Source organism: Gekko japonicus, unplaced genomic scaffold (genome assembly GCF_001447785.1).
Source record: "Gekko japonicus isolate JY-2015 unplaced genomic scaffold, Gekko_japonicus_V1.1 scaffold4075, whole genome shotgun sequence".
In the NCBI taxonomy this organism is placed as follows: domain Eukaryota; kingdom Metazoa; phylum Chordata; class Lepidosauria; order Squamata; family Gekkonidae; genus Gekko; species Gekko japonicus.
Genome location: NW_015170394.1, coordinates 79,253 through 96,329, shown reverse-complemented (window position 1 = coordinate 96,329; position 17,077 = coordinate 79,253). Strand labels below are relative to the sequence as shown.

General features: G+C 51.6%; 1 protein-coding gene across 1 annotated transcript in view; it reads left to right on the top strand.

Annotated features, from left to right (window-relative positions):
- LOC107116380 (microtubule-associated protein tau-like) overlaps positions 1-16,542 on the top strand; it is a 21,481-nt gene extending 4,939 nt beyond the window's left edge. Inside the window, exons 4-5 of the mRNA XM_015418278.1 lie at positions 5,951-6,063; positions 14,202-16,542. Of these exons, the coding sequence (XP_015273764.1) occupies positions 5,951-6,063; positions 14,202-14,417 (329 nt within the window). The 3' untranslated portion in view covers positions 14,418-16,542. The remainder of the gene's footprint in view (positions 1-5,950; positions 6,064-14,201) is intronic.
- The last annotated feature ends 535 nt before the right edge of the window (positions 16,543-17,077 follow it).

Genomic DNA, 17,077 nt, shown 5'->3' with positions numbered 1-17,077 from the left:
TCACGGAGTAACCGCTCTGTCAGGAAATTCTTCCTAATGTTTAGCCAAAAACTCTTTTGATTCAATTACAACCCATTGGTTCTGATCTGACCTGGGGCACCAGAAAACAAATCCACACCCTCCTCTATATGACAGCCCTTCAAGTACTTGAAGACGGTTACCATATCACTTCTCAGTCATCTCCTCTCCAGACTAAACATACTGTTGCTGAGTGGCGTAAAGCTCCACGCAGGAATTGTTCAGTGTGAGGCCTAGATCAGGGCAGAGCATCCGTTTGGCGTACGGAAGACCGTAGGTTCAAACCCTGGTGCCTCCAGTTGAAAAGGATGCAAAAGACCTCTGCTGGAGAACCTGGGGAGAGCCACCGCCAGTCTGAGTAGACAGTCCCTCCCGACCGTGATGGACCAAGGAACTGATTCAGTATGAGGCAGGTTTGTGTGTTCCAGCAGGCCCTAATGGGTTAGCAGAAATTATATGCTGGATGACACCTTTGAGGGCTGGAAACCTTCCCCATGGCAGGCACGTGGCCTTTACAAGGCACGGCTAGAAACTTTCCAGACAGGTTGAGATTCTCAGAATGCCACGTATTTGAACACATTGACTCTGCAGGGGTGTGCAGTCCGGTTCTCTCCACCAGTAGGGGAAGGAGCAGCATGGAAATAAGGCACAGCATCTAATAGTTGGAGCAGAGAACGACCCTACCTGTGCTGTTCTCCTCCCAGCTCTTGATAGACTCTCACGCCCTCATCCTCCCCGGCAACATAGGGTAGAAATCAGGCCAGCGGGGAGTGGTGGGGCCTTACTCTCCCTGGCAGAAAGCAACTCTGCTCCTTCAGTGGGCGGAGTCCCAGCTTCCCGCTCAACCATTTCGGGGACTCACCACCTGAAGGCAGACGGGCTCAGTCGGCAGGACCTGGACCTCGGTGAGGGGCTCAGAATCCTGGAGTGTCGCGTGCCGTGGCCAGGAGGCGGAGCGTCCCTCGCCTGGTCCTCCTGGGCCAGAATTCCAGCACAAGGGGCACACTGGTGAAGTGTGCCCTTCCAACGTAGCCAGTCAGAGCTGGGGTTCAGTAAGACACCAGAGAAACAGCAGAGGAAATCTTCATCGTATCCCTCGGGCCCTGGTTCGACAGCCTGGTGGCGATGGCACAGCACTGGTGTTCCCTCTAAGCTGAGTTAGTGTGAGCTAGCGCAGTTTTTGAGCCTCCGGCTCACACATTTTTGTCTGAGCTCAGGAAGGACACCTCCAGAACAAGCTAACTTATGCAGGAGCCAAATTGCTTGCTCACAACTTTAATATCAGTAGCTCACAAAGTAGCATTGCACAGCACTCATTGGGGAGCATCCCAACGGGCCACAACCAATGCTCCCTCTAAGCTGTGGAGTTTTGTGAGCAAAAATTCTACCTTGGGAGCAACTGGCATTAAAGTTGTGAGCGAGCGATATGGCTGCTGCAAACTAAGTTTGCTCTGGAGCCATCCTTCCTGAGCTAAGACAAAAATGTGTGAGCCGGAGGCTAAAAAACGGTGAGCTAGCTCACACTAACTCAGCTTAGAGGGAACACTGGCCACAACCAATGTTCCCTCCAAGCTGTGGAGTCTTGTGAGCAAAACGTCTACTTTCTGAGCTACCGGCATCAAAGTTGTGAGCAAGTGATTTGGCTGCTGCATCAATCAGTTGGCTCTGGAGCCCTCCTTCCTGAGCTAAGACCGAAATGTGTGAGCCGGAGGCTAAAAAACGGTGAGCTAGCTCACACTAACTCAGCTTAGAGGGAACACTGGCCACACAACATCCTCCTGCAGGGTCCTCTGTTCCGTCCTGCTTTGGGATAGGCTCTGCCCCTTCCACGTGGAAGATGGAAGGAGGACACGGCTAGTCCGAAGAGGTCTTCAGGGGGTCTTGGCCTTTTGGAAACCCTCAAACCCATGAAAGCTACCAATCTACCACTGGCAGAACTGGAGGAAGAAAAGGAGCACGCTTTTCACCAACTCCAGGACGGAAGGCATCCAAACCGACTCTCTTTGGTGCCAGGGACTGGCCCTTTTGTGGGCTCCCTGTCCTGTTAGACCCCGTCACTTACAGCCCTTCCAAAGCGGAGCGGCCCTAGCCAGTCCCCATGTTCAGCATTTTTCTTTTTGTGGATTCTCTGCAGGGCGTGGAGAGTTCTACTCAACCCCCTTTTGAGCCCTTGAGATCAGCTACGCTGAAAATCCAGGCATTGAAAGTCGCTTCCTGCGCCCTAAACCTCAGCAGGGAGGGCTTCAGAGCTTTCTGTCCTTGAGCTCAGAGATGAGCTTGGCTCCCTTCCGGAGGATTTGGGTGACCTTGCACACCAACCCCTTTCTTCCCATCTGTTACCTCTTTGTTCCCACAGGGACCGTGACAGCTATCTGTTTTCAATCTGTAGTCATCTCAGCCCTCCTGTGGAATGGGTGTAGCGTAAGTTAGAGGTCCAGGGAACTCCCCATATCTACCTAAGAGGGGTAACAGCCTTCAAAGAGATGACTGCGGGAGGACATGATAGAGGTTTATAATATTGTGCATGGGGTGGAGAGAACTTTTTCTCCCTCTCCCAAAACATGAGAACTCGAGGGTGTCCAGTGAAGCCGATGGGCAGTAGGCTCCAGACAGACAAAAGGAAATACTACTTTCTGCAGAGAGTGATTAAAATATGGAATTCACTGCCGGAGGATGGAGGAAGTGGTGGGGCCTTACTCTCCCTGGCAGAATGCTCCTTCAGTGGGCGGAGTCCCATCTTCCCGTCTCCGAGCTCAACCATTTCGGGGATTCGCCACCAGAAGGCAGACGGGCTCAGTCGGCAGGACCTGGACCTCGGTGGTGAGGGGCTCAGAATCCTGGAGTGTCGCGTGCCGTGACCGGGAGGTGGAGCGTCCCTTGCCTGGTCCTTCTGTGCCAGAATTCCAGCACAAGGGCACACTGGCGAGGTGGAGGGGGAGGGTGCTTCCTCTGCCCCCAGGGCACAAGGGCCTCCTCTGTGCCCTTCCGGCATAGCCAGTCAGAGCCAGGGTTCAGTAGGGTACCAGAGAAACAGCAGAGGACATCTTCATCGTATCCCTCGGGCCCTGGTTCTCCAGCCTGGTGGTGATGCCTCGGCCTCCCTGCCCTGTTGTTGGCCCTCCAGAGGAACTGGTTGGCCATGTGTGAGACAGGATGCTGGACTATTGGTCTGATCCAGCAGGGCTCTTCTGATGTTAAATCTCTGGATTCCCGTTGACCATATTCTTACCCAAGAACAGAGGAAAGATGACATCATGGTAAAACTTACGTGGATGCATCAGGAGCCTGCCTTTCCCTTGCTTAGAGAGTCAATATCGACAGTTTCAAAGGTTACTGCTGGGGGGGGGGGTGTTTGCCAGAAGGGCCACTGCGTACACCACCCTCTCCATCAGTGTATCCATTGCCTGCCGAGGTAGGACGGTGAGTTGGCCTTTAGCCTGGTGAGGCAGGATCAACTAAACAGGTTTGCCTCTGCTGTGGCTCCTTCAGACAGAAATCTTCTCCAAATGCCGTTCCTTTTCCTCTCTCTTCAGTTTTTTCCTACTTGGGATAATAGAAGCTGTTTGTACCCATTCCTAACAAAGGACTTGTTTGAGTATCTTTCCAAAGCTTTGAAATAAATTTTGCTTTTCTGAAACGTGGATTTATTCTCGATGCTTGGGGATCCAACAGTAGCTCACAAAGTAGTAGCATTGCACAGCACTCATTGGGGATCATCCCAGTGGGCCACAACCAGAGGTCATTTCGGGGGAGGATCGCGGGGGATCGCAGTTCCCCCGGGTGAGTTTGCCTCTGCTGTGGCTCCTTCGGACAGAAATCTTCTCCAAATGCCGTTCCTTTTCCTCTCTTTTCAGTTTTGTTGTGTTTGCCCTGCCCATGGAAGGAGGCGGCGGCACAATTCGCACGAGGATACCGTCAAATCCGCTGATGAGGAGACACCTTCACGGTTGTTCCCGTGTTTCATCCAGCAGCTCTCAGTCACACGCAGAAGCCCGTTTACTGGCGGAGGAGGAAGTGGAAAGGAACTCCCTCCGTTAAAGGGGGCCACTATCAGGGCTTTCCTCATCTGTTTTTCCAGCCTTACTTACAGGTCTTCACTCGTGCATGATTGTGGGTCTGTCTCCACCTGAAGCCTGAGAAGCCATGAACTGGGGAGGTGGAGAGCAGAGACCTTTGTAAGAAAGTTGTATGTGCCCTGCCCATGGAAGGAGGCGGCGGCACAATTCGCACGAGGATACCGTCAAATCCGCTGATGAGGAGACGCCTTCACGGTTATTCCCGTGTTTCATTTTATGGGGGGTGGGCCTCATCCAGCAGCTCTCAGTCACACACAGAAGCCCGTTTGCCTGCCCAGGATGGAGACCTTTGGGTAATTGATGGTTCACTTACAGAGGCAGCCAGAAGGGCCATTACTTTTCCTTGTTCCCAGGGATCTTCGGATTGGAGACTATGGTGTGTGTGGCCCCCCCCCCAACTTGGGGGAGGGTCAGGGGAACATAAGAACATAAGAGATGCCAATGTTGGATCAGGCCAAAGGCCCATCCAGTCCAACACTCTGTATCCCACAGTGGCCAGAAATACCAGTGGCATCAGGAGGTCCACCAGTGGGCCAGGACAGAATTCGATCAGTCTAGGCTTAGTATTTATGACCATGGTGGATGTGAAGAAGAAGAAGAAGAAGAAGAAGAAGAAGAAGAAGAAGAAGAAGAAGAAGAAGAAGAAGAGACCATTCCTAGATCTACAGCATCCTCAGATGGCGAGATTGGATTTGTGCCCCACCTTTCACTACCCAAAGGAGTCTCAGAGCGCCTTACAAACTCCTCTCCTCTCCCCTCCCCTCCCCACATCAGATACCCTGTGAGGTAGGTGGGGCTGAGAGAGGTCTCTTGAGAACTGCTTGTGAGAGAACAGCTCTGAGGGAACTTGTGACTGGCCCAAGGTCATCCAGCTGGTTGCATGTGGAGGAGTGGGGACTCAAACCCAGTTCTCCCAGATTAGAGTCTGCGCTCCTAACCACTACACCAGACTGGCTCTCATGTGGTGCCTGCAGGCTCCCTGTCACTTAAATTGCAGCACGTTCAACTGTCAGCATCAACCCTTGAGGCAAATGAGCCAAAGTGAGTGCTAGTGGCAGAGAAAAAAGCGCAAATCCCTTCCCCGTTACAGCTGTAGCTTGCACGATGGGCGCCCACTAAATCTTTCCAACTCCGGTGATTTCCAGTAGTTTTGTCCAGCATGTTCCTCCTCTCCACGGTTGTCTGCCACTATCCAACTATGACTTTTCTATTGCAGAACTGGTCTAGACGGCCCTGTTTCAAACAGATGCTTGCCACTCCTTTTGCTTTGATTGATGCTGAGTGGAATGTTGGTGTACAGCTCAATTCAGTCTGTCTGTGGCGGGGTCCCCAGTGTGGGGCCCATGGGCGTCATGGTGCCCGCCAACACTTTTCCTAGCTCCCGCCAAGTGTTAGAAAGTGGGTGGGGCCAGGGATGGGGCTCCTGTCCAGCAGGGCTTTTGACTGGCTGTTGGAGATCTGATGGGGAATGACACACTTCTTTCCCCCCCAGCATATTTTAAGAAATTACTCCTCTCGTCCCCAGGGCTCGGGCTTCCTCTGTGTCTGGCTCTGCCTCCTGCAGGGGCCATTCTGTGGTGGCACCCACCACAGTATGTCAGAATTCCAAAGGTGCCCGCAGGCTCAGAGAGGTTGGGGGACCCCTGGTCCATGAGATACCCAGCTGGGCGAGAGATTTTGTTCTGCTCAGTGAATTTGCAGAACGTTTGGTCTTCCGACGTGGGCTCTGGGTTTCCACAGACAGGGGCGACTCCATTAGCGGCTCCAAGAACAAGAAAGGCCTTAAAAGGAGGGAGGGGACTCTCTGCCGCAGGCTGAGGTGAAGTCTGTTAATCCTGCCCTAATTTCTGCCGTAGGTGGTGGGCAGATAGAAGTGAAATCAGAGAAACTGGAATTCAAAGAGAAGGTGCAGTCGAAAATTGGGTCCCTCGATAACATCACCCATGTTCCTGGAGGAGGAAATAAAAAGGTAAGAGCTAACCTCTTCTGGGTCTCCGTGGAGGGGAAGGCCTCACCAAAAGTAGTAGGAGCTGAGAGACTGTGATCTCTCTTTCCGCTCCCCTCTGTGGCTTGGGGCCCTGTATTAACCCTTGTAGAGACCCCAGTTCTCAACAAGTGTGGTTCATTAACTTGTCTAATGCCCACTAGCAGGGGTCATTTCGTAGAAAAAGAGGTGCAGGAGCTCATTAGCATAACTCATTAGCATTACTTATTTGCATATGCCACACCCCCTGACATCACCGGAAGAGTGTCAGAAGGCAGCACCCACCACTCAGGCTCCACTGGACTCTTTTGGATTGCTAGCTCAGCTTACCTGGCTGCTTCTTGCTCTGACTGTGGGCTGCTGGGAGCAGGGGGTGGGGCTTGTTGCATGTGCCCGCCCCCTGGGCTCTTTACTGCCGGAGCTCCGCTCCTGTGCGCCCCTGCAGGAAATGACCCCTGCCTGCTAGAGATCTTGGCCAAACCGGGAAGGAGCCTTTGCTCAGGGGCTTTCCTCTACATCTTAACGCCCGAAGTCACATTTTGGAGCTGGGCTGCTGACCTCTCCCCCAGTGAGGGCAGTTGGGAGAAGTAAAGTTGTTTGCAGAGAGTTGGGTTTTTTTTCTTTTCTTTTTGGGGTATTAAAAATGCATATTTTTCATTTAATGTACAGCTGGTTCCTAGAGCGGCAGCAGTTGTTGAAAGGGATGGCTAGAATGTTTTGTTGGTTTTTTTAATCCTCTCTAACTTTTCAGTGTTTGGGCAGGCTCGGTCCCGCCCTGTCTAGAGCATCCCCCTTCAGACCCATGTGCATCCAAAGAGGCAGTGGAGGGGTACAGAGAGAGGTTGCTACCCATGGAAAGTCCTGTGGCTGGCACCCACACGTACTCCTGTCCCAGGCCGAGCTCAGGGGAAACTCAGGGAGCGGAGGCTGGCTCTGGGCTGTCGGGTGGCCGGGGGGGGGGGGGGGGGGGGCTTCATTCTCTTCCTGCCCCGACCTTTCCCCAGAGCCACCTCCTCTCCTTTCCTTTATTCTAGACTTCATGCTCACAGATGCTCACAGACCAATGGGTCATCAGCAGACAAGTTTGACAGTTCATATGGTACAGAATAATACAATCCAAAAATACAGAAAATAACCCAAGCGACCAGAAATGCAAAGTACAAGGAATATAATATCCCATTACGGATTGTGTTTCTGGTGGCACTTGGGACATGTTTTTTTAAAGGCAGCCAGTCTGAAGCATTGGCGGGGGGGGGGGGGGGGGGAATCCAGCAATTGAATCAGTCTTTGAAGGGTAAGCAGGCATGTTTGATTGGCAGTCTTGGGGGGGGGGCGAAGTGGGCTCTCCCAGCTGGATCAAACCCCCTGAGATGGCTCCTGCCGTAAGGAATACTTGTCTGCACACACACCCCAAAAAAGAAAGAGGCGAGGGCTCCAACCAGTGTTCCCTCTAAGCTGAGTCAGTGTGACCTAGCTCACAGTTTTTTAGCCTCTGGCTCTCACATTTTTGTCTCAGCTCAGGAAGGATGGCTCCAGAGCAAACTAATTTTGCCAACTCACTCACTCACAACTTTAATGCCAGCGGCTCACAAAGTAGAAATTTTGCTCACAAGACTCCACAGCTTAGAGGGAACATTGGCTCCAACGTGTGAAATGTGTGTGTCTGGCAGTGATTTCTCTGCTGCTGCGTGAGTTTCCATAGCCAAGTCACATGCCTGATCCTCCTGTGGTTCTTCTCTACGCTGGGGAGCCCTCTCAGGTGTCAAGGCCCCGCCTTGTTGTCCGGCTCTTTGAGAGACTGAAGGAGTGGGAGAGGCTTCCCAAACTGGACTAAGAAGCCGCCGGGGGATTCCCTTGCTTACAGACACACACACCCCGCGCCCGACCTGCTTGCAAATGGGCACCGAGGCCAGAAGGATCAGGGGAGCCCCTCCTCTCCGTCAAGGGCAGCCCCTAGAAAAGGAGTCCCGAACCGGCCCAGGCCTCCTGTCCTGCTGCTGGCCCCTCCTCAGGGAGGTGCACATAAGTCAGGCCTCTGGATCAGGCTCCTGAGCCATCTTGGAATGGCCGACTTTCCCCCTGGGTGCCGGAGCTCCGCCTTGACCTGCCGCTGGATGTGTTCCCCGACACAAAAAGCTCCCAGCTGCCACCAGTGGTACGAGAACGGTCCCCGCTGCTTCCGTCTTTCCCAGTCCAGAGTCCTGCACTTTTGGCACGATGGTTTTGAAACGCCTGTCTGTTTTGAACCCGGGGCGTGCTCTCCGGGGATGCCAGCCGTTCCTTTTTTCTCTCTCTCTCTCTCTGTCTGCATTTGCCTCATCTGTTGTGCCTGCCTCGGGGAGGGAGGCTCTTCTCACGCACATTTCAGCCCTTTCCTCTCAGACGCATCTCATCGTAATAACCTCGGAAAACTTTCTAGCTCTCATTGGCTCCTTCCAGTAAGTGCGCTGGCTTCTGATGGGAGAACTTCTCTGCTTCCTTATCCTTCTCTCACTGCCATTCACACATCCTCTGGACCTGAGCATCCTTCTGAGCATCCTTCCACCTCTCTTTGCTCCTCCTTTCTCCTGTCTGCATTTCCTGGACCACAGCAGGACCATCTTGGGTATCTGAGGAAGAAAGTTGCTTTCAGGGTCCATGAGCCGGAGTGGACGTAAACACGGCTTTGGTCTCCCATGAGTGGTCGTATGTTATATTTTACAGGGCTCTTTTTGTAGCAGGAATTCCTCTGCATAGTAGGCGACACACCCCTAATGTAGCCAATCCTCCCAAGAGCTTACAGAGCTCTTCTTACAGGGGCTATTGTAAGCCCTTGGAGGATTGGCTACATTAGGGGTATGTCGCATAATATGCAGAGGAGTTCCTGCTACAAACAGAGCCCATAGGCATGGGGAGTAAGAACAAGTGAAGGGGGGGCAGAGAAAGAGGGAGGATGGGAAAACTGAGAAGGATGGGATAGTTTCATGGGGTGGTGGAGAGGGCCGTCAAGTGACAGCTGACTCATGGCGACCCCGTAGGGTTTTCAAGGCAAGAGACATGGAGAGGTGGTTTGCCATGGCCCGCCTCTGTGTCACGGCCCTGGTACTCCTTGGAGTTCTCCCGCCCCGAGTAAGCCGACCCTGCTTAGCTCCCGAGACCTGATGGGACTGCACTAGCCCGGGGCCGTCCAAGTCAGGGCTAGTTTAATGTCGATGATAGAAAACAGGAAACGGCTTTTTCCCCCCGAGGGAAGTTAAAACTTTGGAGCATCACACTGGTGAGCGTGGTGTGGCTGCGCCATCGGCACCAGGGCGCCTGGAATAATTCCACTCTGCCGAGCATAAGTCAGACCTCATCTGGAGTCCTGGGTCCGAGTCCGGTTGCTGCGCTTCAAGGAGGTGGCAGACAAGGCGAAATTGTTTCAGACGGTCACGGTCTGCACGTGAGACCTACAAGGAAAAGGCTGGCGTGGTGGGCTTCGCCTGGAGAAGACTGTCAGGAGACATGATGGCCCTCTTCAGGCCCATGTCTCACGGAAGAGGGCGAAGGCTTCTTCTTCACTGCTCCACAGTGCGAGGCTAGGTCTAAGGAGCCTGCTAGAAGAGGGTAGATTTCAGGTGAACATTAGCTTCGTTTTCAGGCCATTCTGTTAGGAAGTTTCTCCTCATTACTTGGTGGGGGCTGGTTTTGCAGGCAAAGGTTGCCCTCAGCTCAGTGGGGTTAAGCCATATCCCATGCAGATCAGTGTGGAAGTGGAAAAGCTGCAGGTTTCCCATGGAGGACGGTGGCCTGGCAGACATCTGCCGCCCCCCAAACACCTGCTTCTGGGAGAAAGTGCTCCCATGTTTTTAAAGAGTGGTATGTAGATCCCCAGAATATTTACAGATTCATCAGGCTGTTTGCTGGCAACAACTTGTAAATGCTGTAGGCGTTCCGTGCTAGTTGAGTTACAGCTGCCGGCTAAGGGCCTCCAGACAGACCAGCCAGTTGGGTTGGCTGGTGGGTTTTGTAAAGTTCCAGATCTACCCTTTGGGCGGCTCCATGTCCATGCCAGTGCTCTGTAGGTGCCTAGCTCTTCCCTCTCTCCATCTCCTGGTTTCTGTGGCCTCTTCCATCCCGCACTCCCGTCGTATAGTCCTGGTGCTCTTCCTCCAACCCTGTTGTGTCCCTCCCTCCCCATTGAAGATATTTGATTTCATGTCATCTTATTTGACGATGCTATTTTGCATCCCACTGACCTTCTCCACCCACATGCAGAGAGAGAAGGGCAAGGAAGACAAGAATGGTGCACAAAACTGCCCCACTAACGCTGGGCTTCCTCCCCCCATCACGGAGCCCTCCATGCCCGAGGAGAGCCCACTCCCCGACTTGCACCCATGTGATGCCAGTAAGTAGCCAACCTGTCGTCATGAGCTTTGTGAGACCAAGAGGGGAGCTGGTGATACCCGGGAGGGGGGTGGGCACCCGGCCAGGTCTTTGTGTGGTTAAGCAAACAGAAACGAGGAGGAGTCACGGGCAAGACTCAAGAATAACTCCCCAGAGACGAAAAATACCAGTCATTAATGCACGAAACGGCGGTCTCGTTGAAATAAAGGATCTTAACTATGACATGGAAATGAACATGAATATTCTAAAGCATCACAAAAGATTCAATGAGAAATTACAAGTGTATTTAACACAATGTGAGTTACAAACTCTATAGAATATAGAGCTGACAAAGACAATGTAGCTGAATAGAATATTATCTAATGATTGTGAGTTTCAAAGAGATACACTGAAGGTGATAAATGAGACACCTCAAGTCAATTATTCTCTCCTTTAAATCTTAAGAAGACACAATGAAAGCATCAGAAATGCCACTGCAGTTGTTTATCTCTTCACTCAGTGGTGATGTGGCTGATGATGTGAGCCGTTTCGGACAAAACCTTTGTCAAGAGTGTTAGCCAAATTGCCTTATTTTCTTAGCATGCTTGGGGGAATTATGACATTAAAGGGCAATTGGCATATAACACAGGAACATAACCTGTGTATACCAGAGTCAGAATTCCCAGAGCCCATGAATAGATGAGGAGACCAGGCTGATGAGGTAATTGGTCTTTTACTTAATAATTATCAAGCATACAAAAATAATTAAGCATACACACACACACACACGAGCTAGGAAATAAAGGGTTGAAGCGCTCTGAAGAGATCAGAGACAGAAGAGGGCAAAGTGTTAAGGGTGGGGGGTTTGCATAGCTACCTGTCCAGATGTGCAGAGGTCCATGAAGAAGGGATTGGGGCAGAGGCACATCCTCTGAAGCCATATGCCTTGATGGATATAGACATTGGAAAACAATGCAGACCAATGTGAGTCCTTGAGGAGCTTGTCCCGGATGAAGACAGAAGATTACCTTGACCAATGAGGGGTCTCGGGAGGTGTGGCACCAGTAGGGGCAAGATCTAAATATGACCAATTTGCTTTCAGAGCAGTAGGGGCAAGACCTAAATATGACCAATTTGCTTTCAGATGGGCAGAGTCTGGCTTCACAGTAGCGTTAATAGGATTAGCCAGGTCAACTGGAGCTGGCTGAATGGGTTTTGATGGCCACTGATGGTCCAGCCGGGGTGGTTGAATAGATTCCCAGATTTAGAAAAAAGGTTGGAAATGGGTCCCTGATAGACGTCAGGAAGGATCATTAATAATTTGAATGTTTTCTTAGTTACCTTGGTATCCTGAGGGATGGGGCAGGAAGGACAGGTGTGGAGACAAAGGATTTTTCACATAGGTGTAGGAATCACAAAGAGGACTACGTGCATAGTTGGAGACAGAAGGGCTCTGAAAAAAGCACGAGTGCTCACTAAGTGCTGCGCTCCCTTTAGAGGCAGGAACGAAACTGGAACTGAGGAGATCAGCCACCTAGAGGGCAGGAAGTGAAATTTCTGTTCCTGCCTCCCTAAGGAAGGGGTTGGAAACACCCACACAAGATGTCCTCCACTCAGTGGGAGAAGTGCAGATACCTGATGGAACTCGCCATTGTTTCATAGGCATACCTTTCTGCGTGGTGGTGGGGAAAACTGGAGATTTGCTTTGAGTGCTGCCTTGTGTAAAATGGAGACCCTCTTCCCAGAGCTGTGGCTTGCTCTGTGTTTCAGAACAAGAGTTTCTTCCATTGGCGTGACTTTTGTGGGTCTCTGGTTCAGGTCAGGAGTGGGATGCGCCTGCTGTTGGGGCTACCCTACAGTAAGGCAGTGCCTCCGGCTAAGAAGAGGTATAGATACCTTCTTCCAAAAACAGTAAGATCCAAAGGTACAGTGACCAAGGTGCAATGACTATATAATAGGAACAGAGATGGAGCCCAGTAGCCCGAAGAAGTCTGAATCACAATGAAACACATAGCCAGTTTGGTGTCGTGGTGAAGTGCGCGGACTCTAATCTGGGAGAACCGGGTTTGATTCCCCACTCCGCCACATGCACCTGCTGGATGACCTTGGCCAAGCCATAGTTCTGGCACAGCTGTTCTTGAGAAAGAGCAGTTTCTGTTAGAGCTCTCTCTCAGCCCCACCTACCTCACAGGCAGTGTTCCCTCTAAGCTGAGTTAGTGTGAGCTAGCTCACAGTTTTTTGCCTCTGGCTCACACACTTTTGTCTTCGCTCAGGAAGGATGGCTACAGAGCAAACTAATTTATGCAGTAGCCACATGTCAGGGTCAACAGCAAGTAACTCTCCACACACGATTCCAGGGAAACGTTATGCTTTATTTGATTACAGGTCCATTGCCATGGTCTACAGGGATATCGTTAGGAATGACAATGTGGGGGAATGCATCCCTTCATATAGTGTGATGCTGCAAATGGCTAAGCAAATGAAATCCAAGTGCACGCGCAGGATTTCTCCCGGCGGGAGGTTACATAATAAACAGGAGAGTCTCCGTGCCCCATGAGAGCCGAAATATTCACACCAACGGTGGAACGCAAGCCCTCCCTCTTCCTCAAGGTTAGACAGATAACCCAGTCTGGCAGCGCCAATTCACACGGTCTCAGGTGAGCCTCCCTATCGCTGTTTACAGCAAGCTGGCAAAGCCATGCAAGCATGCGCCGTAGCGCCACAGTCAGGAAGGGACAGGAAGGTGCACATGTAAAATGGCAGCTAGCTGACACCAAATCCCTTCCTCACAACAACTTGAATCCCAGTAGCTCACCAAATCACTTCCTCACAACAACTTGAATGCCAGTAGCTCACAAAGTAGAATTTTTGCTCACAAGACTCCACAGCTTAGAGGGAGCATTGATCACAGGGTGTCTGTTGTGGGGAGGGGAAGGGGAAGGAGTTTGTAAGCCGCTCTGAAACTCCCTTGGGTAGTGAAGGGCGGGGTATAAATCCAATCTCTTCTTCTTCTCTTCTTCTAAATGGCTTGATGATTGAGTTTGTAGTTCCCATTGTGTTAAATATACTTGTAATTGCTTGTGGAATCTTTGTAATGCTTTATAATGTTCATCGTCATTTACATGTGACTGTTAACGGTCCTTTATTTCAATTAGACTGCTGTTTCATGCATTAATGACTGGTATTTTTTTGTCTCTGGGCAGGTCTTTGTATGGGGAAGAAGCCGCAGCTTCATACTGATTATGGGGGGGGGGGGAATAGTCCTCAGAGTTTCTGTGGGAATTCCACCTTTCTCCCCACCAGCAATCTAACCATTTGCTGGCTGCTGGGGATTCTTTTATAGGACGTGTGGGTTCTTCCAGAGGAATAAGACATTACGTAGAATCTGAACAGGTATTGTTTCTCCTGCTGGTTCTACTGCAGTCAGGGGAGAAGTCTGCTCCCATCTTCCTTCCGTAATCAAAGTTCCATGCTTATGCTAGGAGTCCCGCTTCAGGGAATGATGTCTTGTCTTACCGTGAGAGGAAAAGCAAGGTCCTTATTCAGATCTGGGTGGGGAATCACACCTCGAGATTTGGGAGCCTGGATCGTCCTCGTTCCGAGCTGCCATCAGCACATTTGGCCAAAGCCGCAGCCCAGCGAAGAGGACCTGCAGCAGAGCGGACCACTTGGGCTACGATGTGGCCGTGGGGGTGTGTGAGGGCCGGGGTGGGCGGGGGGTCCCTCTGCTTGCCGGCCCCCTGCCTTGGGCTCACCTGTCGCACCCGGTCTCATTCCAGATTGAAAGCCACAAGCTGACCTTCCGCGAAAATGCCAAAGCCAAGACCGACCACGGAGCTGAAATTGTCTACAAGTCACCCACCATTTCTGGAGAAGGTTCCCCGCGTCGCCTTAGCAACGTCTCCTCCACTGGAAGCATCAACATGGTGGACTCCCCGCAGCTGGCCACGTTGGCCGACGAAGTGTCTGCCTCTCTGGCCAAGCAGGGCTTGTGATTGCGTTAAGCGGGCGGAGAGAATAAGAAGAGAAGAATCCAATCTGGCCTTTCTTCCTCTGTTCCTTTGATATCTGCATCTCCCGCCTCCCCCAGTCATTCCTTACTTTTCCCCATTGGCAGGCTGTTTCAACTTGCTCTCTCCTCTCCCCCCAGCCCCTTTCTCCATTCACTCATCTCTAGCCCCCGAGGACTTCAAAATTAGCAGTTGGCTCGGAAACCACCATCCACACGCTGTTTCCAGTTACCTGAGTCTAGACCAGGGCTCTCCGCTGAGCTCATCGGAAAGTGGGCAGGGCCATTGTAAGGCTGCGCTTGTGATTGGCTGCTCTCTTTCCCATGTTGGTGGGTCAGGAGTGGCAAGCATCCCCTCTTCTATTCCTCCTTCAGGCTCGCTTTCGTTTTGTCTCTCCCCACCCCCTTCCCTATTCTTGGGTTTGCCTTTGTTTCTTCTGATTCCCCTTTCCGCGTGGTTGTTTTGCAAAGCGAGGAGGGGAGGGCGTTGTGTTTGGCTGCATCTCCGGCACCAGCTGCTTTTGGCTGACGCTCGCCACCCTTTCCACCCACCCCAAAGGTGCCCACAGGCTCAAAAGGGTCCGGGACCCCCTGGTCTACAGAAACATCCTTTCCTCACTTGCCCCTAGCAAAGGAAGCTCCTGGGTACACTTGTGCTGCTTGAAATGTGGCTCTTCGATGGGAGGGTGGGTGTCTCCTTCTCGAGCTGTGTGGAGCAAATGCCCCTCCGTGAAGACAGAAGAGAGCCCTTGGGCAGGATGATTACTTAGCTCCCTCCCCCCTATTGCTTTATGATAATATATTCCCATGTTGTTGGTGGTGGGTGGTGGGGGGACTATCGCTGTCAACCTTATGCACAGTTTTTGTGTGTGTAACGTCACCTCCTGCTGGAAGACCCGAGGCCTTCTGTGTAACATCGGCAGGTCCCTTCTGCGGAGGGGGGCTTCACGCACAGCGGGAAGGGAGCAAAGTTTCCATGGAACTGCATCATTCATTCCCTTTCTTACTTTGTCCCTTGGGGAGTTTCCCTCATGCGATTTGACTGCATGTGCATTATCCTGGGTTAGGGCAATACTGTAGTGTTGGGTTAAAAGGCACCTGCCTGCTGCTGCCCTCTCCAGCCCGAGCCGAATTTTAGAGTCCTGAAAGCTGCTGGGTCCCTTCGGCTCGATAGTTCACAGATGGGAGTGTATTAGGAGGCAGGATGGACACACTTCGCTTGTCCCTCCCCCCAAAGCAATGCTGTGAACATGGGCCTGTTGCCTTTAGTTCTTACCCAGGACAGCCGTTTCTGTATTTGGCTCTCTCCTCTCCATTCCCTTAGTAGTCTGCTGCAGAATCCGGGCTTTAGTCGTTACCTTCCCCCCCCTCCCCCAACTTCCACCTACCAGCCCGCATCAGCCCTGTGCCATTCATTCTCTATGTTCCTCGGGCAGCCTGGGACATTGGGTTGCTGCATGTCTAGAGAGAGGAGGAGGAGGAAGTCATGGGCTGGATGTGAAGTCCAAGAGGCTGCGGTGTTCTTCTTTGTTTCTCTGAGAAACTTTAGGGCTTTAAAAAAAAAAACAACCCCGGGATGCACGTGCTTCAAATGCGAGCAGATGTCCTGCAGGAATGGTAGCTCCCAGTATGCGCAGGCTGGGTTGTGTGTGTCATGCTGAAAAACAGATCTGTTTCCCTTCTTGCATAAGCATTTGTGTGTAGCCAGGGCTTTGGTCATTAATGCATGTTTGCCCCTTACTGATCGCCATCTGTGAAGGAAGCACAGTGGATGAATGGATGAAGCTCACACATTGCAACTGCGAATCATCAAGTATTGTTCCTTTGCTGAACTGCATGCACGTGTCTCTAAGGGAGCCCACCACACAATGCAGCCAGCCGGTGCTCGATCAAAACCGAGGTCTGTAAGGGTGCCTCCTAATGAGGGAGAAAACCCAAACTACCTTCTGAATTCGAGTGCTTTTCTGCACCCTGGGCAGGCAAAGGTCTTTCCTGTACCATTAAGGGAGAGATCACCTCTGGGAGGAAGGTTGCACTATCAGGTGGGTAGTACCTTACTAATCTTACTCCAGCAGGGTTACAGGAAGACCCTCTCATAGGATAGGAAACACTTCAGCAGGGTTACAGGAAGACCCTCTCATAGAATAGGAAACACAAAAATAAAGCAGCTCTTACCCCTCATTTACCCGCATCAGTAATGCTGAATAAACATTTCCTTCTTACAGTGCACTGCTTGTGTGACCTGGCCCGTGGTAGGAGGTGGTGTTCAGCGCCTCAGTTTCTCTGTTTTGCATGTAATGCCCAAGCAGAACATGAACTCAAAGCACACCCTATGTTTGTTGTGGTACCAGCTGTCGTGCCAGAAGAGAGCGCATACTGCTGACCTGTGCATTTCAGATGGTTGCAGCTATTTGTGTAAAACCAGGTGTCTTGGTTATAGAGGGCTCTCCGGAGGGGAGAGGGAGCTGGGTTAACTGGGGGTGGGGTGTTGAATAATACAAGTTCTACTGTGTGAGGTATGTGGTCTTTTTTTCACTCCCTAGATGCCAGCTGGATATATGGGGAATACATCTGGAAGTGGCCTGGTGAAAAAGCAGGATGACTTTTGGAAATAACTATTGGGAACTTTTAGAAGTGCAGGGGGTG